Genomic DNA, 22,636 nt, shown 5'->3' with positions numbered 1-22,636 from the left:
GGAAGAGCTTTTTTCTTTACTCCAAAGATAAACACAGACCCTCTCCCATTACCCCACTTCACTACTGAGATCAGAACAGAATGTTGAACAAGACCTGACAGAAGGTTTGTGGGTAAGGAATTTCAACACACAGAGAATAACTGAAAACTGGCCACCGGGTTTAGCTGCTTTTAGAGCCCACCAGCCTCAGGATATCCTCATGGAGCCCCCTTAATTCGTGCCTCACTTCTTGGAGCCCATGCTTGTCATCACCTAAACAAACAGGCTCTTCAGAGTCCGGCCCCAAAGGAACCCCACCTGGCAGGAGGAAGATGTTCCTTCCATCTCCTTCCTAAACCCCACATTCCAAGTCCTCACCCCATCCTAAAATATGCCTCTTCCCTAGATGACATTGGGAATGTCCAATCCCTTCTAAAGATACACACACGCACACACACACGCTAAAGGTGTCCACTGAAGCTTGAAATTTATTACTTTGCTTCCCCCAGCACAGAAGTTAAGACAAATTTCACTACTATCCTTTGTTCCATGATGGAAATTAACAGTGTGTTCCTCTTGACTTTGACCCTTCCTTCTGCCTCTTCCTTTCCTTTTCCATAGTTTTTAAAGTGAAGCACTTTGAGATATACATTTACTGGCTATGTGAACATTTTGTAGTTAATCATTAGAGGGATCCTAGACCAATGAAGAAACCCAAACATTTCTATTGTATTCATCCATGGCATGTACTGATCCAGTAACAATTAACTGGAACTTCCTGGAAATATACAGATACTGGATGCTCTTGCAGAGTAGTTAAAAACAGAAGCTATGGATTCAGGCTCACTTGGGTTAGAATCCTGGCTCTCCCATTTCCTAGCTTCAGGCTTCAGCTTTAAGCCCTTGGGCAAGGCATTTAACCACAGTGAGCCTCGGTTTCCCCACCTAAGATAGGGGGATGATAGTACTGCCTGTAAGAATTATAAAGATTGTTTGGAGGGTTAAAGGACAGACATCATGTGTAAAAGCTGGCAATTAACAATCACTTGATATATATTAGCTGCTATCTTATAATCCCATTGGCCAAAATACTGCATATTACCACCGATACTTGGGCATTTTCTAACAATCTAAGGGAACCCACGACTTGTCCATTTATTTTAATTCTTCTATTTAATCCTCCCATGAATTATATAAGCTCAGTTATATAATAACTTTTATTATATATTCTAAAGAAATAGTAAGGCACAATGTTCACTTACACAATTAACATGCAGTCAGCACTGGGTAACTCAGAGACACAAATGTCAACAATTTTTGTTCAGGACTCATCTGCATGATACATAAAGTTTTCACTGCTGCTGTGACTCTGCAGACAAGCTTTCAAAGCTGGCCTCCCCACCAGTGGCATCAGAACCATAAGAGAAGCTTAAATAAAACAACAGATTTCTGTGCCCATGCCCCCAAAATTCTGATTGAGAAAGTCTGAGGTAGGGCCTATGAACCTCTCATTTCTGTGCCGAACACGAGACACTAGACCACCAGGGAGCTGCTGGATCTCTATTTTTGAAAGGCTCCCCGGGTGATGTCTACATATGTACAATCAGGCTCTAAAATGCTGATGCAGAGCACGATCATTTTTTGATTGGATCTGGGCGACTGAGAATAGTGAAACCATAGTTAAAGCACATGTTTTTTTTAGACACTGTAATTACCGATTAGGTGATGGGTGTTGAGTTTGACAACAGAAAGCATTTCTCCAGTGTGGTCACGGCTTGAGAGAGCCATCAGCTTTCCCCAGGTCCTGGATGGCCTCGTTATCCAGCAGTTCCTTCTTCTTGTCACTTGGTCTCACTGCGTTGTTCAGCATTGCTCTAACCACCGTCATCACTGGCACAGAGTGACCGCTGGCCCAAGATTCTGGTAAGGAGCCAAAGAACTTCCTAACCAACCATTCACCTGGGCGAAATTCTTGCCTATCACATAATAGAACTCTAAAGAGAAAAAGAAGAGCAGAGGAAGAGATGGTAAATTGCATTCAGACCATACAGGATGTCACGGATTGAACTGTGTCCCCCCAAATTCATGAAGCGCTAATCCCCAGTGGGATCGTATTTGAAGACACACCTCTAGGGAGGTAATTAAGGTTAAATTAGGTCATAAGGATGGGACCCTAATCGGATGGCACTGGTGTCCTTACAGAAAAGGAAGAGATATCAGATATTTCTCTCTTTCTCTCCACTCACACAGAAGAAAGACCGTAGGAGGACACAGAGAGAAGAAGCAATCAATCAACAAGCCAGAAGAGAGGCCTCACCCGACACTAACCCTGATGGCACTTTGACCTTGGACTTGTAGCCTCCCATTCTGCAGTGCTAGTGTTACGGCAGCCCAAACACACTAATACAGTGCATAAATGGTTTTATTTGGGCACGAAGAGGATTTTAAAGAAGAAGGCAGCCAAAGCTACCCAGAAAATTTCAGACTATTCTGAACCTGGCACCACCAACCGTCTACCCTTTCCTTCAAAGCTAAAAGTGGGTTCTTCAGAGAAGCAATCTCCCTCCAGCCAACTTCTTTCATATCTTAAAAGTTGTCAGCCTCTTCAAATGAAAAACCAGCTTCTAGGGAATAACCAACAGTGGTGTTCTCTTAGGCAGTAGGAATACTTACCCGGGCCTAAATATGGAGTAACGATCAAATTTTAACTCTTCAACCCTAGCTTCCACTTCTCCCTGTTAACAAAAAAAAACATTTTTAGTATTTAATCAAGACCAACTTGCTGTAATGCTTAAGAGAGAATAACAAGAATAACTTGGGGTTTTGAAGACAATCTACTTCTGCAGGTCTCAATACTAGTTAACATCCTCCCCTAGATTTTTAGATTCCAGAGAGTCTGGGAAGTTAAGGAAGAGATCAGTTAATCCTGATATGTAGTAAAGAGTGAAAAAAGATGCACCGAATGAGTAAATGGCTGCATAGTCAGTCCAGCCTGTCATGTGACCTACTGAAACAGATCCAGAGAGTGACATGTTAGGAGTTCAGCCATAAAAGAACTGCCCATCACTCCAGAATCGGTGCTGCAGGCCAGGGGACGTTAACCTTTTTTGGCTTCCAGGTAGTTTCAGGGGTCAGAAGAACCACAGACTCCCTTGTATTACTCACTTCCTAACAAAACCCACCACATTTCAAGAGACAGAGCGTCTAGACGATGCTTTAAATTAAATTTGTTGAACAATCCATGGATTTTCACGCCAGGCATCTCTATAAACAGAAATGCCAGAGAAGCTCGGCCACAGGGATGTTTAAAAGGCCTATGAACTAAGCAGCCTGCTCGCCTCCTCCTTCTCGGCCTGTTCATACCATTCATTTGGCACTTAACCTACAGCATTGTATAATCTGCAGTAATACATTTTAATCAATATATTAAAAAAATACATTTTAATCAATGTATTAAAAAAACTTTTTTCAATGAATGTTTTTTAATACATTCACAGAAGAGTTGTCCCACCTTCACCAAAATCTAAATTTAGAGTATTTCATCACCCCAAAAGAAACCCCGTACCAATTCGCACTCACTCCCATCCCCTCCCCCAAGCCCTAGCCAACCACTAATCTTTCTGTCTCTATAGATATGCCTACCCTGGACATTTCCTATAAATTAAGTCATGTAAGTTGTGGCCCTTTGTGACTGGCCTCTCTCATTTAGCATAATGTTTTCAACGTTCACCCATGCTATAATATGTCATTTCTTTTCATAGTTAAATCAATGTTATTTTGTAGGTATATGCCACATTTTATTCATCCATGCATCAGCTGGTGGATATTTGAGTTGTTTCAACTCTTTGTCTCTGATGAATAATGCTTCTATAAACATTCATATGTAAGTTTTTATGAGGGTGCATTTCTTAGTTGGCTTTTTACAAAGATGTGTTTTGTCTCTATTAGCAACAGGTGTACAAGAGTACCAGGCTGAAACTGCTATTCTTAGAAAGGTCTGCTTGCCAGGTTGTCCTTTGGCCTGTGTCTGGGAACTCAGATTTTAGGAGTGTTCCCGTCATTAGCTAACTGATAAGGGTGCTTTACTATGCCTAAACTATTTGTACAAACAATGTGGTTTATGCTGAACACTTGCTTTCCTTCTGGAAGTCTGTAATTTTTTTAGGCTGAGGGTGCCTACGTGACTGACCCCCATCAAAACCCTGGACTCCTGAGCTCAGGTGAATTTCTCTGGTAGGCAATACTCATTGCTGGAGAAATGAAACACGTGTAACTCCACTGGGAGAAGACCCTTGGAAGCTTGAACGTAGATTCCTCCAGAGCTCACTCCATGCACTTCTTTTTCCCTGCACTGACTCAGCTTTATATTCTTTCATTGTAATACATCATGGCTGTGAAGATAACTATATGGCAGTCCTGGGAGGCCTTCTAGCACATTCCCAAACTTGGGGCTGGCTTTGGGGATCCCCCCAAACAAGGAGATTGTAATCCCTTGAGGACAAGAACCATACCCAATAATAACATTTAATCTACTCTGGAAAAGTTTAAGTATCACTGCCTCAAAGTCTCTTCTCATGCTAAGATTCTGGGCTGATCTTCAAGACCAGGGCTGCAACATCTCATTTCATGATTATTAGATAATCAACAGAGGGGAAGACATTGGAAATTATCTTTCAAATCACTCCTGTTCACTAAATATATCTCTGCAAAAAAGCAGTCCCTGTAGTTATAAAAAATGCATAATATAATACATTTAATGCATTTGGGCATTACTTAGCATTTTATATTTTTTAGTATTGCCAATTAGCCAGGGTTCTCCAAAGTATACAAAAGATAGAAACATGCACAAACCTTGATTTGCAGATACAAAAAATTGCTTGACTTATCAGCTCCCTTAGAGGACAGCAAGTTGAAATGTTTGCACCCTCCAGCTTTTGCCAGCTCTGCAGACTTCAGGACGTAATCTCGATCAACATGAACAAATCCCTCCTAAGGGTGAAAAGGATGTGAGTTATTTCCAAAAAGCTGTGAGTTCATCTTAAAGATTACTTATCAGCTTGGGTGGCAGGTTAAGAGTCCTTGCGGGGGGTGGGGGTGGGGGGGGGGTGGTGAGGGGGTGGACGAGGATGGGGATCCAAATAAAATGCATCCAAAAAAAACATGAATGTCAGGCTTAGACCCTGGGAATGGCTCCAGTATGATGCTCAGGATAGATGTACCAGCTTTAGTAGCAAGGCCAGACTGCAATGAAAAAACAAGGACAATGACACTGAAACACAGACACCAAGAAAATCTGCAAGGAGCAAAAGGAACAGTAATATCAGGCTGAGAAACTGGGGTTTTTTGTTGTTGTTTTTTTAATATTTATTTATTTATTAACTTGGCTGCACCAGGTCTTTAGTTGTGGTGTGTGGGATCTTCGTTGCGGCGTGCAGGATCTTTGTTGTGGCATGCAGAATCTTTAGTTGAGGCATGTGGAATCTTTAGTTGTGGCATGACGGATCTAGTTCCCTGACCAGGGATCAAACCCGGGCCCCCGGCACTGGGAGCGCAGAATCTTAACCGCTGGACCACCAGGGAAGTCCCGAGAAACTGTTTTTAGTCTCACATTTCTTTGTCGTTAATCCTTTACAACCTTACCACCCTCTCTCTCTTTTCTCTATTTTTTTGTGTGTCAACGCTAACATGGCAGGGTCTCAAAGGGTGGCTGAGAACACTACCCACACACTATGAGAACAAAGTCTATTTAATTTCCAATTTTTGTGTATGTTTTACAACATACTTTACACGTTAGTAAGGAGTGCATCTGCAAATTTTTTTTACTGACAGGTATATAATCAAGAGTGTTTGGAGACCCCTGGTCTAGACTCAGTCCAGTGAGGGTAGCGGTTGGGTCTTTGCTAATTCACATCATCAGTACATGCCCAGCACATGGCAGGTGCTCCAAAAATATTTGAATGAACGAATAAAAGTCCAGCGAAAGCAGAGAAAAGGTAAATCCAGTTAGAAAAAAAAAAAAAAGAACTAAGTGGCAATCAAAGGAAGAGGGGAGAGGATGGTGCAAACAAGAGAATACAGACTGATTTCCAGGGCCTAAGTGAAGGATACCAGCCTGTACCCAGACTAGGGAATTCCATGTAGTAACAGCTTCTTGGGACCACCACAAAGTCTGGCATCCTCAAACTTGGTACAGCTGAAGAGCAGTCTAAAGTCTGCTGAAGAGCAGTCTAAAGTCTACTGAAGCTGAACTTCATGGGTACCCACAACTATATAATGAGGTTTCATATAATGAGGATTCCAAATCTGAAGACTGGATTACTGCCCCAGTGATTTTTTTTGTTTTTTGTTTTGTTTTGTTTTTATTTATTTATTTATTTATTTATTTAGGGGTGTGTTGGGTCTTCGTTTCTGCGCGAGGGCTTTCTCTAGTTGCGGTGAGCAGGGGCCACTCTTCATCGCGGTGCGCGGGCCTCTCACTGTCACGGCCTCTCTTGTTGCAGAGCACAGGCTCCAGACGCGCAGGCTCAGCAGTTGTGGCTCACGGGCATGTGGGATCCTCCCAGACCAGGTCTCGAACCTGTGTGCCCTGCATTGGCAGGCAGATTCTCAACCACTGCGCCACCAGGGAAGCCCCCCACTGATTTTTTTTTAAATTAAAAATCTGCCCTCTGGTAGTTACTGACCCTAAATGTTGTATTTTGTATGGAGACATGTATCTCTCATAAGATAGATAGATGGCACCTTAGGAAACATCACGCCTAACCCCCTCACTGTGGAGATGTGACAACAAGGTCCAGCGATCCAGGAACTACCGGCTAATAAGTGAGAGAGCTGAGAGCGGAGTGCAAATTCCTGACTCTCTGAGCCGTGCTCTCCACTGTACTCATGTTCCTTCTTACCATCACCAGCTAGTAACAGAACTAATTCACAACTGTGGTAGTAGGCAGAATAATGGCCCCTCAAAGATGTCCATGCCCTAATCCCCATACCTGTGAACGTGTTAGAGGCTACATGGCCAAGGGGAATTAAGGTTGCAGGTGGAATTAAGGCTGCTAATCAGCTGACTTTGAAAAAGGTTATTCTGTAGTATCCAACTGGGCCCAATGTAATCACAAGAGTCCCTACAGTGGAAAAGGGAAGCAGAAAAGGAGGCTGGAGTTAGGCAACGTGAGTAGCACTTGATCCCCCATTGCTGGCCTTAAAGATGGAGGAAGGGACCATGAACCAAGATATGCAGGTGGTCTCTAGAAGCCAGAAAAGGTAAAGAAATGGATTCTCCCCTAGAGCCTACAGAAGGAAATCAGCCCTGTCAACACCTTGATTTTATCTCAGCAAAATCCACGTCGGATTGCTAACCTATAAAACTGTAAGATGATAAACTTACGTTGTTTTAAGCCACTAAATTTGAGGCAATTTGTTACAGCAGCAATAGGAAATTAATACAGAATTCAATTCTAAAACAAGGGGCACAAGCAAACTTTTCAAACTTTGTATTGAGGTAGATCATAAAAGAAAAGTAAATATATTCTAAGTATAGAGCTGACTATAAACTGTTCATAAACTAATAAACATCTTCTGCAACCAGCTCCCAGATCCAGAAATAGAGCACCACCGTTACCCCAAAAGCCTGTCTTGTCCTCTCTTCTCATCACTTACGGAGCATTTTTAACTATGTCCACGACCTGCAGGGCAGTGTTGTTCCTCTTTCTCTTTTTAGGTAATATAAACTTAACTCTTAGCCGGGAATCATCCCCATATCCTTTTGTGTTGTAGACTTTGACATTCAATCCTAATAACGGACTCAGCGACCTGTCCTACACACTGATTGAAACTCATGTTGTTGCTTTCTTAAATCAGTGTGCAGCAAACCAGTTTTAATACTCAGCACATCCTGAGAGTGGGCTGTGATTGATCTCCTCAGAGCCATTCTCTGGATTGAGATTTTTACATGTGCTCAAAATGTGCCAAGAAAAACAACCCAAAACGACATCAAAAAATTCTAAAACACTCTATTTCTCTTCCACATCTATTTTCTTCCCCTCACTCCAATTCACCAGAACTCTGATTTTGATAACACGTTCATTATTCCCAATAAAATTACATCGTTGACTAGTGAAATAAATTCCTTTCTGTTGCTGCTGCTGGTTTAGCACTATTTCTTGGAAGGATTATTAGAGTTGTCTCTGTTAAAATGTTTCTTCTTTCATCAGCGTCTTTAAAAATACGGGAAAGCTTCAGCCAATCACAAGGCTCTAGACTGACGCTGTCCCTCTCACTTAATCCAGGGCCAGTAAAGGGATAATTTGATTAAACTGAGACCCCAATTTATCTGGCTTTAGTTCTGGATCAACCTCTCCTTAATAGAGTCCTGCCGTCTCCAATTGTTTGATGAAAATTAAAGTGACATAAATACCATGGGACTTTTTCAATCTGATTAGTCAGCTAAGGCACATCAATACCACCCCAGCCATCAGCCTCTGGCGTCCCTCCTTTCACCCGCCTGGCGAAGGACTGACAACGGTTCCATGCAGGACGAGCACCCACGCTGCTGCAGAGACCCTCACACTTAGCCCATCATCCCTGCTCAATGGGTCCTGTCGACAAGGTGCCCATACCTTTCTCCACCGCTGTTCTCTGGACAAAGCTCAATACTGTTTTATTAGCAATCAATGGCTGTTAATCCAAAACGATTTCACAAATCCTCTGAGCCCTCAAGCTGATTATAAATACGCATCATTCCAAGCCCACAAACTTTGAATTTCACTTCCCCCACCGTGATGCGTGGCCTTTTAGCTGGTGAATGAAACTCAAAAGCAAAGGGGTCAACGGCTTTCAAGGACTCAGAAACCAAACTTAAACATGGATCCCGGACACTGACTCAGAGATACCGACACACACTGATTTTCTCTGGAGTGAGGAAGACTCCCTTTACAGATAGAAGGGAGCTATCTTTAAGGTCTTATTATTAAACCCTTTCTTGTTCTCTAGCAGCTCAAATAAAAGAATAGAAAAACAAACTAAAACAAGCTACTCCATATCCCAGAAACACAATTTTCAGAAAAACCATATTTAGTTTCCCCAACCATACGGCAGAAAAAAACATGTCTCTTCTGAGAGCATTAAGTCCATTACGTCTTTGTGTCTTTATGATTCCACAGTTGGTGTGTTTTACTCTAAGACAGGAATCAGAGTCCTTCTAGAAAAAGGAAATGATTAAATAAATTCCCACTATAAATTTCCTTTCCCAGCACCTGCTCGAAAAAATAAACACAATATACTGAAATGACACAGCAGAGATATCTTCATGGGCTCTACAAACATCTAGGGAGACAAATTCTCTAATTACTCTTTATTTTAAGTCTTCGGAAAATCCAAAGCTACTAAGTATTCCTTCTAATATTCTTTACCAATGCCTGCAAACTGGGAACACCGTGGCTTAAGAACAACTCATCCTGACAAGGTATTTCAGCACTGACACGCAAGCAGGCAGGAATGAGTCAAGGTCAAGAAGACCCTTTTCCAAGAAGGGAGGATTTCATTCCGCAAAGGGTCCCACTTGGCCATATTTCTGCTTCAGATTCTTTCTCCTTCACTCCCTTTTCAATCCAACCCTATAAATTAGACTAGAAAACAGAGACACCGACAAACAACAAATGGTATGACCTGAGACCCCATTTATTTGTGTCCTGGAGGGCACGTCTGTATTTGATGTACAGAGGGGGAACCAAGATCTTGGTTAGAGAAAGAGCTCTGGATAGAAAAATAAAATCTTACAGATATAGAGGATTCCTGAGTCAATCTCTATGTTATCACACATTTTTTTCCATTTGGGGCATTCCTTTCTTTGTGTTTTGAAAGTCAGAGAGTTCTGCAGGCCAAAGGGGCTTTGGTGGTCACCACCCTCTCAGTACAGACAAGGAGACGGGGGCCCACAGGACCTAACCAGCATACCCAAGGTCCCACAGCCATTTGGTACCCAAACAAAGGCTATGATCTGGGTCTCACGAAACATCTGGGGCCTCACCACTTCACCAGCCCCCTCCTAGACATCAAATAAAATAGTATAGGTGACAACAGGGGTTGGCAAACTTTCCCTATAAAGGGTGAGATAGTAAATATTTTCAAATTTGCAGGCCTCTATTGCAATTACACAGCTCTGCCATCATTGTGCAAATGTAGCCACTAATAATATATAAAGTAATGAGAATGTTCCAATAAAACTTCATTTATGGATACTGAAATGTGAATTTCTTATAGTCTCATGTGTCATGACACATTAGTCCTCTCTGAAAATATTTAACCATTTAAAAATATAAAAACATTCTTATTACCACTGATGAATATAGATGCAAAATCCTCAACAAAATACTAGCCAACAGAATCCAACAACACATTGAAAGGATCATACACCATGATCAAGTGGGATTTATCCCAGGGATGCAAGGAGTCTATAATATATGCAAATCAATCAGTGTGATACACCATATTAACAAACTGAAGAATAAAAACCATATGATCATCTCAATAGATGCAGAAAAAGCTTTTGACAAAATTCAACACCCATTTATGATAAAAACTCTCCAGAAAGTGGGCATAGAGGGGAACCTACCTCAACATAATAAAAGCCATATACAACAAATCCACAGCAAACATCATTCTCAATGGTGAAAAACTGAAAGCATTTCCTCTAAAATCAGGAACAAGATAAGGATGTCCACTCTTGCCACTATTGTTCAACATAGTTTTGGAAGTCCTAGCCACAGCAATCAGAGAAGAAAAAGAAATAAAAGGAATACAAACTGGAAAAGCAGAAGTAAAACTGTCACTGTTTGCAGATGGCATGATATATACATAGAGAATCCTAAAGATGCCACCAGAAAACTACTAGAGCTAATCAATGAATTTGGTAGAGTAGCAGGATACAAAATTAATGCACAGAAATCTCTTGCATTCCTATACACTAACAACGAAAGATCAGAAAGAGAAATTAAGGAAACAATCCCGTTCACCATTGCAACAAAAAGAATAAAATACCTAGGAATAAACCTACCTAAGGAGGTAAAAGACCTGTATGCAAAAAACTGTAAGACACTGATGAAAGAAATCAAAGATGACACAAACAGATGGAGAAATATACCATGTTCTTGGATTGGAAGAATCAATACTGTGAAGATGACTATACTACCCAAAGCAATCAACAGATTCAATGCAATCCCCATCAAATTATCAGTGGCATATTTTACAGAACTAGAACAAAAAATCTTAAAATTTGTATGGAGACACAAAAGACCCTGAATAGCCAAAGCAGTCTGAGAAAGAAAAACGGAGCTGTAGGAATCAGACTCCCTGACTTCAGACTATACTACAAAGCTACAGTCATCAAGAGAGTATGGTACTGGCACAAAAACAGAAATATGGATCAATGGAACAGGATAGAAAGCCCAGAGATAAACCCATGCACCCATGGTCAACTAATCTATGACAAAGGAGGCAAGGATACACAATGGAGAAAAGACAGTCTCTTCAATAAGTGGCGCTGGGAAAACTGGACAGCTACATGTAAAAGAATGAAATTAGAACACTACCTAACACCAAACACAAAAATAAACTCAAAATGGATTAGAGACCTAAATATAAGACTGGACACTATAACACTCTTAGAGAAAAACATAGGAAGAACACTCTTTGACATAAATCACAGCAAGATCTTTTTTGATTCACCTCCTAGAGTAATGGAAATAAAAAGAAAAATAAACAAATGGGACCTAATGAAACTTAAAAGATTTTGCAAAGCAAAGGAAACTACAAACAAGACAAAAAGACAACCCTCAGAATGGGAGAAAATATTTGCAAACGAATCAATGGACAAAGGGTTAATCTCCAAAATATATAAACAGCTCATGCAGCTCAATATCAAAAAAACAAACAACCCAATCAGAAAATGGGCAGAAGAGCTAAATAGACATTTCTCCAAAGAAGACATACAGATGGCCAAGAAGCACATGAAAAGCTGCTCAACATCACTAATTATTAGAGAAATGCAAATCAAAACTACAATGAGGTATCACCTCACACCAGTTAGAATGGGCATCATCAGAAAATCTACAAACAACAAATGCTGGAGTGGGTGTGGAGAAAAGGGAACCCTCTTGCACTGTTGGTGGGAAGGTAAATTGATATAGCCACTATGGAGAACAGTGTGGAGGGTCCTTAAAAAAAAAAAAAAAAAACTAAAAATAGAATTACCATATGACCCAGCAATCCCACTACTGGGCATATACCCGGAGAAAACCGTAATTTGAAAAGAGTCATGTACCACAATGTTCATTGCAGCTCTATTTACAATACCCAGGACATGGAAGCAACCTAAGTGTCCATCAACAGATGAATGGATAAAGAAGATGTGGCACATACATACAATGGAATATTACTCAGCCATAAAAAGAAACGAAATTGAGTTATTTGTAGTGAGGTGGATCGACCTAAAGTCTGTCCTTCAGAGTGAAGTTAAGTCAGAAAGAGAAAAACAAATACTGTATGCTAACCCATATATATGGAATCTAAAAAAAAAAAAAAAAAAAAAGTTCTGAAAAAAAAATAAAATAAAATAAAAAAATTAAAAAAAAAAAGTTCTGAAGAACCTAGGGGCAGGACAGGAATAAAGACACAGACGTAGAGAATGGACTTGAGGACACGGGGAGGGGGAAGGGTAAGTTGGGATGAAGTGAGAGAGTGGCATGGACATATATACACTACGAAATGTAAAACAGATAGCTAGTGGGAAGCAGCCACATAGCACAGGGAGATCAGCTCAGTGCTTTGTGACCACCTAGAGGGGTGGGATAGGGAGGGTGGGAGGGAGATGCAAGAGGGAGGAGATATGGGGATATATGTATATGTATAGCTGATTCACTTTGTTATAAAGCAGAAACTAACACACCATTGTAGAGCAATTATACTCCAATAAAGATGTTAAAAATAAAAATAAAAACTTTAAAGTGGAAAAAAAAAAAGACACACGCACCCCAATGTTCATTGTAGCACTATTTACAATAGCCAGGACATGGAAGCAACCTAAATGCCCATCAACAGACGAATGGATAAAGAAGATGTGGTACATATATACAATGGAATATTACTCAGCCATAAAAAGGAAAGAAATTGGGTTATTTGTAGAGACATGGATGGATCTAGAGACTGTCATACAGAGTGAAGTAAGTCAGAAAGAGAAAAACAAATATTGTATATTAACGCATATATGTGGAACCTAGAAAAATGGTACAGATGAACCTTTTTGCAGGGCAGAAACAGAGACACAGATGTAGAGAACAAACGTATGGACACCAAGGGGGGAAAGTGTGTGGGGGGGTGGTGGTGGGATGGATTGGGAAATTGGGATTGATATATACACTAATATGTCTAAAATAGACAACTAATAAGAACCTGCTGTATAAAAAAATAAATAAAATAAAAATTCAAAAGAAAAAGAACTTTAAAAAAATAAACAAATAAAAAATAAAAATATAAAAACATTCTTAGCTCAAGGACTGTTCAAAAACAGGCAGGCTGTATTTGGCCCACAGTCTGTAGTTTACAGGCCCCTGGATTAGAAGAGTGTATCATTTGAATCAGAGGCCATGAGACTTTAATGATGCCTAATAAGTGTGACAATGGCTGCATTCATCACATTAATGGCATCGTCCATTCAACAGACTACAAGAGCCTGGACTTCTGTAGCCTGTGCCTACCAGGTGAGGAGACAAATGAAAAGGTGAAACTAAATCATACCCCCTCAAACTCACTAACCAAATCCTTCTCTTAATAAGGGGAAAGCACCATTCTCTGGCCCCTGCGAGGTTTTGCTCTTCACTTATGGCCAATGTAGATCTGGTTTTCAAAGGGTATTTCAACCTTCACTAGCACATAAGTTACTTACCAAAGCAAGGTGAAGGCCATCTGGGACAACAGTACCTGGAAACCCAGCAGGTGAAGAGGACTAATACTGTCTAATGCGTCCTGAAAGCAGGTCCAACAAGAAGAAAAGGTTGACTGCATCAGAATCCCCCAGGAAGCATGTTAAAAATAGGTTTCCAACCTTAGAGATTCTGATCCAGTAGATCTGGATTAGGGCCAAGTCACAAAGTCACTGCATTCATTAGACAACTATGGCTTGTGAATGTGAAAAGAAAGAAGATTAGCATCTTAACCAGCTACTGCTAAAGAAAATGGTTTTCCAAACAGCTGAAGAAAGCTAACAGACCCATCCCTAGCACCAGTGTCAAAAGAAATCTGGGTAGACTGAATTCTATGGGTTGCAATGTTCCCCCCTCAAAATTCCTGTGGTGAAGTCCTAACCTCCAGTACCTCAGAATGTGACCTTATTTGCAGATGTAATTAGTTAAGATGAGGTCATTCCAAGTAGGGTGGTTCTTAATCCAGTTTGACTAGTGTTGTTATAATAAGGAGAAATTTGGACATAGCCACAGGCACGTAGGAAAAACACCATGTGAAGAGACACAGGGAGAAGGCAGCCATCTACAAGTCAAGGAGAGAAGCCTGGAAAAGATCCTTCCCTCTCAGCCCTCAGAAAGAACCAATCCTGACAACACCTCTACCTCAGACTTCTAGCCTTGGGAACTGTGAGACAGAAAATGTCTGTTGTTTAAGCCACATTGATTATGCTTTTTTGTTATAACATCCATCCCCAGGAAACTAAACTAAAGGTCATAGGGAAATAAGCAGGCTACTCACAGGATTTCAACACTGAGACAGAAACCCCGAATTTCTTGAAGTTGCTAAAGTAAAATGTGGGCTGCTCCAGTTACAAAACAGCTACAGAATGACACTAGGCTTGCCACCAGCTTTGCAATACCCATCTGATGCTCTCTTTTTTTTACAGAGAACGCTACTGACCAGAATACCAGGTGGAGTGAGCTTGGAAATCCACACACCCTCCCCGCCCCAAACAACTATTATTGCCTAGCCACTTGTGAATTGTCACCTCTTTTAAACTGCCTGAAGTTATCACAACCTCCAAACTTCATACAGCATCTAATCTAAATTACCTTCAAATTAAAAAAAAAAAAAAAATGACTTTCTGGAGGAAATGTCAGCTTATTTTCTGTCACTATCCTCTTAAACCATTTAAGCCCTAACTTATTTCTGAGATTACACTTGGTTTACCAGTCTTTTCTCTTGCTTACTCGTTAATTACTTTTATCTTTCCAAACTGATTTTGGAGAACAAAAGGTATTTAGTTGGGGGGTGGAGAACCAACTCTATCTAAAAAAATATTCTGGATAGGGAAGACATCCAACTCCTCTGATTAAAATTGCATTACGTGACTTGGATGCAACAAAGCAATTTAGACTTTCCCTTGGAGCGCCCTATAATGAGATTTGCCTTATGTCTTGAAAATCAACTGCTCTATGCCTAATGCAGTAGTGTTTTTATTTTGCTGAGTCACCACCAAAGTCAGGTTGGCACTTGAGACAATGTTACCTGCAGTGTACTAGAACAAAAGTTTTTCAATGCTGTCAGAGGGCACATGCCTTGTGACTGTCCCTGGGACAGAAAAGACTGCAGGAGCTGATCAGCAGGAAAATGACCCTTCCTAGGAGAGACAACGTGCCAATTCCTGGGAGAGTCAAACTTCTCGATAATCCACACTTCCCAGCACAGAGCTCAAAACTCAGCTGTGTTCCCACGAGTACATGGTAGAACTACAGAAGATTTGGAAATTTGTCCCTACTGAAAGCATAAATAGAATTATTCTTTGGATCACCAGAAAGCCCGGAGAAATACATCTGAGCCTAACTCCTTGGTTGGTATAAACCAATAGTTCTGTGCTCTCGGAATGATTCTGATGCATGGGCCTGTTTATAAACCTATGGTAAGCCCCCATGGCAGCATCGTGGTCCTGCATGTTTAATAGACATGTTTAACTCCAGCAAGTAAATTTTGTCAAAGGGATAAACTATAGTCAAGGTATAAATTAAATAAGATGTACGTATTAACACTTGCCCAGGATCTACATAGTAAGCTCTGATTTCTAACTATGTAGCAAAATTTGACTTCTAGACAGAGGCCGACGCAATTTAGAACAGCATTAAAAAAAGAATAAAACGTGTGTTAGGACAGTTCTGCGTCAGTTAAGGCTGAATCACCATTGGGGTTGAATCATCGCTTGGAGGCTGAGTCATCACCGGAGGCTAGCTGAATCGTGCCTCTGTTCTGATGTTCTAGCCCAGAAGTTTAAAGCTTGGCATGAAAACAGGTTGAAGCAAATCACTCAAGTGAGAGAGAATGCTTTAAGTTTAAGACATTTATAAAGAAACCAAAAAAACTTACTGCTAAAAGCATGAGCCAGTTACTTTTACTCAGACATAATGGTTTGCGTAAGTCAGGGCAAGTAGTGACCACGATATCTGCAAAAGGCAAGACCATGTAAATATTTATGACATCTCCAGCATGCAGGCCTGAACTCAAGGATTATGCTGAAGGAAAGATGAACTTATAAGTACTATTCAAAGTATAGCAAAGGCTAGGGCAGTATATGGAATCTTAAATGATAAGAGCTAATTTACACTTAAGTGCAGCAAATATAAAGCAAAAGAGGGAGCAAAAATGGAATCTTCGACGTTATTGACCAGAGAAAAGGGAAAAGGGTAGATTCCTTCCTTACCGCCCCAGCTTTCTTTCTGGTGGTACCCAGGCAACAGAATCCAACATCATGACCTTGAAAGGCAGAAGCGTAGTCATCCAATTTCTCAAAGTCCACCACTTCTTGATTCTAGACAACAAAGACATAGCTGTATATTACTTGATGTTATTAAAACAAAACAAAACAAAAAAACAGACAAAAATACCCCCTCTAGATTTAAAGAATAAATGACAGAACATTACTAAAGAGTCCACCCACTTAACATCAAATTTTGCAAGCTCATTTTCTCCCACCAAAAAGCAATTAATCTGAATTCAAAAATCAACAATGTACTTATACGTCCACAGTACACACAATTGGACTAGGTGTGATCTAGATCTCTAAAGTCAGGTTCAATTATAATTTTCTCTCTGGAAAAATAAAAGACCTGTCTGTATACTACCAGGAGAAATACCAATGAGGTATAATGTTGGGGAAGGAAATGGTGTTTGGAGTTTCAAAATCTAGGTTTGAGTCTTGGGTCTGCTACTTACTAGGCATGTTAATAATTTTGGCCAAGTTACTTATATGTCTCAGTTTCTTCAGCAGTAAAATGTGAATGATAATCTTTCCCTCAGTCTACACCACGACCCACCTGCATTAGAATCAGTCAGCAGGTGCTTGACAAAAAGGCATATTCCTAGGTCTCACACCAATACTCCTGAAGCAGAAACTGCACTTTTAATAAGCACCCTCGGTAATTCTCATGCCCATGGAAATTTAAGAACCTCCATCTAACCTCTTAAGTTTGTTGTGAAGCTTAAAAAAGAAAAGTTTGGGAAGTTCCCATCATTCAGGACTTTAAATAAAATGTTGCTTTCCCTCTCTACCATCGACTCTTTCAAAAGCATTTTCTTGGCACCATACACAATGCTGAAGAAAAGTATGTTTACAAAAAGTGCCTGACCAAAAGAGGCGCCACCAAAACTCAACTGTCAAAAGCACAGAACTCGATTTCAGTTTCTAATGACCAGAGGTGTCTGACACACCCCCATGAAGCCAGACGATGAAGATCACATATTACCTGCCTAAGTCTGAACAAAGATGTCCATTTTAACAGAAAAGTCCTGAGGGACCAAAGACATATGCAAAATGACCTGATCACGACCTGCAGGAGTCATGAACATTTATTTGTGAGACCGTTTGTTGTTTGGAATGTTCCACCTGTGGGTCCAGGTTGGGGGGGGGGGGTCTCAGAATTACACTATAGTTTAATTTACTGCAGTTCACAAATAACTCCATTTACAAGGGGAAAGGAATCTCCACCAAGCTCAGGCTTCAAATATTTAGGGGATTAACACCGGACTGAAGTCTGCTGTATCAGTGGGTTAACCACGAAAAGTGTAAGTGACAGGAAAAGGGACTATTCCACTTACAGACACAAGCCTGCAGCCCTGAGAAGTCAGGCAGGGCAAATTCTTGTAGGTGAATAACCCCACCTCTCAGTGCCATAGGCCTTTCCCCCTCTGCAAAGCAATTTCTGATTCGCTAACTTTAGTGTGTAGTGGACAGGTAGACAAAACAAGCAATGGGGTTGAGAAAATTACCCAAGGTCACAGGGCTTTTTTTTTCTAGAAGCCAGCTTAAAGGACCCTGGAAGCATGGCTCTTCTCTGTCTCCCTAGACCCCCTTACACTTAGGCCCCACTTTATGGGGATCGAGACTGAGAGAAGGGCTTTGTCCAAGGCCTGCCAGTGAGGGAGAGGCCCACCTGGACCTACAATCCAGCTTCCAGTAAGGCCTCTCACAGACCAATCGTGCTCACGCTCTGAACACCTCCTGCCACCATTGCAGGGCAATGTTCAGCCTTGCAGCATAAAATATGCTCACTCTGAGGAACCACTGCGGGTACATTTTTGAGATCCAGCTCAAATACCCACCACGTTTTTATAAGCTTCCTCGTCGAAGGTGAGCTTCCTCCGGCCAATCAGCGTGACTTTGGAAAACAGGCCCTGCTCCAGGATTTCTTTCAAGAGCACTCTGCCGGTTTCCCCGCTGGCACCCAAAATAAAGACGGATTTATTCTGCATCCTGAAGTCTTCCCGAAGCCTCGGTAGCGCTTCTGTCTCAGCCATGCTACAGAAATAACATTAACAGGTGCTGGTCTCGGGATATTTAAAGGGACAGCCGTGCTTACCCTGGGAACAAAGGTTATTTGTTCTGGAGGAAGATACGGTTATTCTCTGCAGTCTGGGCGCAGGGGAAAGTGCAGAGTCACCCTCAGGGCGGGGCGCCGTATTGGTTCCCCGCTCCTGAGCCAAACCACACCTTGGAAGGGGCTGGAACAGGGAATGCGCCCAGGTACCAGGAGGCCTCGTTCCCCCACGGTGTACCCGACTCCGGCCCCTCCTGCCTCCGCCCGCAGGGGCGCGGAGCCCAGCTTGGTCCCCCCACGCGGAGGGTTTACCTGGAGCCGGCCCCCGGCCCCGCGTCCTCAGGATGCAGCACGAGCAGCGCGATCACCAGCACCGCCGCCGCCAGCGCCGCGCTCAGGGCTGCGGGCAGGGACATCCGGCCATCCCTCCAGCCCGGCGGCTTTCCTCCCCTCGCCCGACTCTGCGGGGCCCCTCCCCGGACTCTGCGGGGCCCCTCCCCGGTCCGCGCCTACCCGACTTCGTCTTCCGGGTGACTTCGCTATATCGCTGCTCACCCCGCCCACAGGGGCGGGATGTGGAGGGGTGGCCCGCGCGCGGACCAGAGGGTGCCTGGGCGCTGGCGAGGGGGGCCCAGAGCACGTGCGCAGCACCAAGCTAGGTAGGAAGCTCGGAGACCACTTCCTAAATATCGGGAATCTCCGGAACCTTCTCCCCGGCGTTCTTCCTCACCACCTGGGCTGAGCTCGCCCTCATCCAAGGCCTCAGCCAATAGACTTGATCTTCGTTGATCCCTTTCTAAAACCTGTAATGTCAACTGTGTATTGGACATCTTCATCTTGAATTCACCACATCAAAACGTAACCCTTCCCTTCTAACCACCCCAAACAGCAATAAAACCAGTCTACTCCTTGCCTCTCTTCAGTGTCACCGTCCCTATTCGTCCGCACAATCTTCATTCACCCCTTCCCTCTCAAGTCAGAAATTCGGACTGTCACCTTTGACTCCTTTCTCCGCCTTACCACATTCTAGATTAATCACCAAGGCCTGCTATCTTCTCTGCCTTTCAAATACTCTCTCATGTAATTCAAGTTCTCATTGTATCTCACCAGTACAACTGGTTTCCCCGCTCAGGTTCTACATGGTTGAGCCAGGGCGACCTTCCACACCTGATCTCCTGTTCACTCTCCAGAGCCAAGATCCATGGTTTAGAACATAACCATCTACGCTGGGCCTATCCTGGATCCTGGAAGTCCTGGACAGGAGTTAGGATCACACGCCAGAATCTGAACAACAGAGATAGTGTTGTGGACATTGGTCATTTTTGGCTGCCCAGCATTCAAACACATCTTATTATAGGGAATTCCAAAATAAGTGGGAGACAGGGCCCTACCTGCCACTCTAGAAGCCAAGTGAAATATGTTCCCCCTCCCAAGTCCTAGAAGATTATTATATGTAGGTGAGATCTAGACTCAGCCAATCAGACACTCTCATCCAGGTTTTTTTTTACTTTGGGGGGAGTAATAAAAAGATGTGGTGGAAAACTGAGATAGAGTTTGGTTGGGTGGAGCAAAGATATAGGATAATGGCATTGTGGGATCTGCCAGTGATCTGATTGTCTGATTGTTTCTGTTTTGCTTCCTTTAATTCCTGCCTGTTTTCAGAGCCTGTTTGTTATACTTCCTGTTATTCCTGCAATAATTTCATTTTCTGCTTAAGCTACTTTCTGTTGCTTGCAGTCAAAAACCTTGACCGATACAGAGCAGAGTGGTTTGTTCCACATTGGCCTGCCACAGTGCCTGAACTCTTCCCTTTGAGCTCCTAACGATTTTCTACTAAAATGCAGCTGAAAATCTTGTCAGCTAATACTGTCTCAAGAATTCATTCATCAAATCTGTTGCACTGATTTTCTTTTTTAAAAAATTGTAGCATAATTAATATACAATAAAATGCATGGATGCAAAAGGTTCAGTTCCATGATTTTAAACAATTGTGCATACACCTAGGTAATCACCACCTAAAACAAGATACAGAACATTTCTTTCACCCCAGAAGGTGCCTTCAATCCCTCCACATCCCAGAGGCAACCACCTTCTGATCTATCAATACAGATTATTTTTGCCTGTTATAGAACTTCACTAAATAGAATCATACAGCATGTACTCTTGTGTCTCCAGTTTTTTTTGCTCAAAATAATGTATTTAAGATTCATCCCTATTGTTTATAGGGCTGCGTTATGACCTTCATGGGTCCTAGGGACTTCATGGGCCCCTTCCTTCATAAAAAATAAAATTTTAAATGTATCTCTTATAACTGTGTTACTATAATGACAAATATATCCGTCTTATGTAATAAAATATTTTCTTCAACCTAAAAGTTCATTTTTTCCTTTTGATATTAAAAGAAATTAAAACATTTTCACAGGCCTGGGCTCTGTGCCTACTATGCTGAATGGGTAAGTGAACCCTGGTTGATGTATAAGCAGTTTGTTCATTTTTATTGCTGAGTAGCCGTCCAGTGTATGACTATCCCAACACATGTTTAATCATTCTCCTATGGATGGATATTTAGTCTGTTTCTTGTTTTTTGCTCCTATGACTAAGGCTCCCATGAACATTCTTGTACCAGTGGACATATGTTTTCATTACTCTTAGGTTAATACCTAGGAGAGGAATGACCAAAGAGTTCGCTAAGGTGGGTGCACTATTTTATTCTCCCACCCACTTGGTATCAATCAATGGTGAAAATCAATCTTGGTAATTTTAGTCATTCCAGTGGATGGTAAGTGGTCAAATGGCTCATCTTTCTTTTAGCAGCAGAGTCCTGAGTTTTATCAGACCACATGGCTGACTATTTAGAGTCTATATTTCCCAGCATCACTTGCAAGCTGATGTGACCATGTGACTATGTTTTAGCCAATGAGCTGCAAGCTGAGATAATATGTGCATATTTGAATCACATTTTAATAAGAAAACTACCTGCTTTCCCTTCCCTTTCCCTTTCCTCCTTTCCTTAGGCCAGGATGTGAATGTGGTACAAGTGAGCCAGCTCTGACCATGTGGAGAAAGACACCCTAGAGGATGTCAGAGTAAGAAGATGGAACCCGAGTCCCTGGATGACTTCATAGAACAGAGCTGCCTACCTACCCTGGACTGTCCGCCCACCTCTGGGCTGTGGGAGAGAAGTCAACTTCTGTCATGCTGGAGCCACTGTAATTGTGTCACAGCAGCTAAGCCAGCATTTTGCCTAATATAAGATGCTTTTAGTCAATCTTGTCAATGGATACTTACTGATTCTCTAATGTGAGCTAAATACTGTGGTAAGCACTATAGATTTTTCCAGGATGAACCAGATACCAGATAAACGTACTCTCACCTGAGATGGCAAGTTATGAATACTTGGGGAGCTAAATAAAAGTACAAGTTAACATTATCCAACATCTCCCAAACTTTCATAGGGTAACACATGCTAAATGCCAAATGAGTGGACAGACAAGGGATGGGAACTTAGAAAAAGATAAGCCCATGGCTTTTCTTCTCTGACAGTTGGCTAGCATCAAGGCCCTGAGATAATGTGACACACCCTAGGCTACTAGGGGGACAGGGCCACAAAATTTCAGGGCAAATGGGAAGGCAAACACATAACGGAAAAAGGCAAAGGGAACACAAGGAAGCTGGGGTAACATGGAAAGGTCCTGGGCCGGAAGACCTGCCTGCCAAGTCCAGGATTGACATTACCTTTGACTTAGATGAAGTTTCTTCATTTATTTGGCCTCCCTTTTCTTATCTATAAAATGGAAACTGTTTTATTATGTTTACTTTGCTCCAAGAAACAGAGACTCACTCATGTTAACTTGAGTAAA

General features: G+C 41.9%; 1 protein-coding gene across 1 annotated transcript; it reads right to left on the bottom strand.

Moving 5' to 3' along the window:
* Positions 1–449: 449 nt before the first annotated feature.
* Positions 450–19,299, bottom strand: HTATIP2 (HIV-1 Tat interactive protein 2). Its single transcript, XM_068555512.1, has 6 exons — positions 19,089–19,299; positions 18,562–18,757; positions 16,664–16,771; positions 4,831–4,968; positions 2,653–2,714; positions 450–1,973 (listed from the first exon to the last, which is right to left on the bottom strand). The coding sequence occupies exons 1-6, from the start codon at positions 19,190–19,192 to the stop codon at positions 1,748–1,750; spliced, it is 834 nt and encodes a 277-aa protein (XP_068411613.1). The 5' UTR covers positions 19,193–19,299; the 3' UTR covers positions 450–1,747.
* Positions 19,300–22,636: the final 3,337 nt, after the last annotated feature.

Source organism: Eschrichtius robustus, chromosome 11, assembly GCF_028021215.1.
Source record: "Eschrichtius robustus isolate mEscRob2 chromosome 11, mEscRob2.pri, whole genome shotgun sequence".
NCBI lineage: Eukaryota > Metazoa > Chordata > Mammalia > Artiodactyla > Eschrichtiidae > Eschrichtius > Eschrichtius robustus.
Note: the sequence above shows the minus strand (reverse complement) of the source record. Positions and strands in the feature narration are given on the sequence as shown.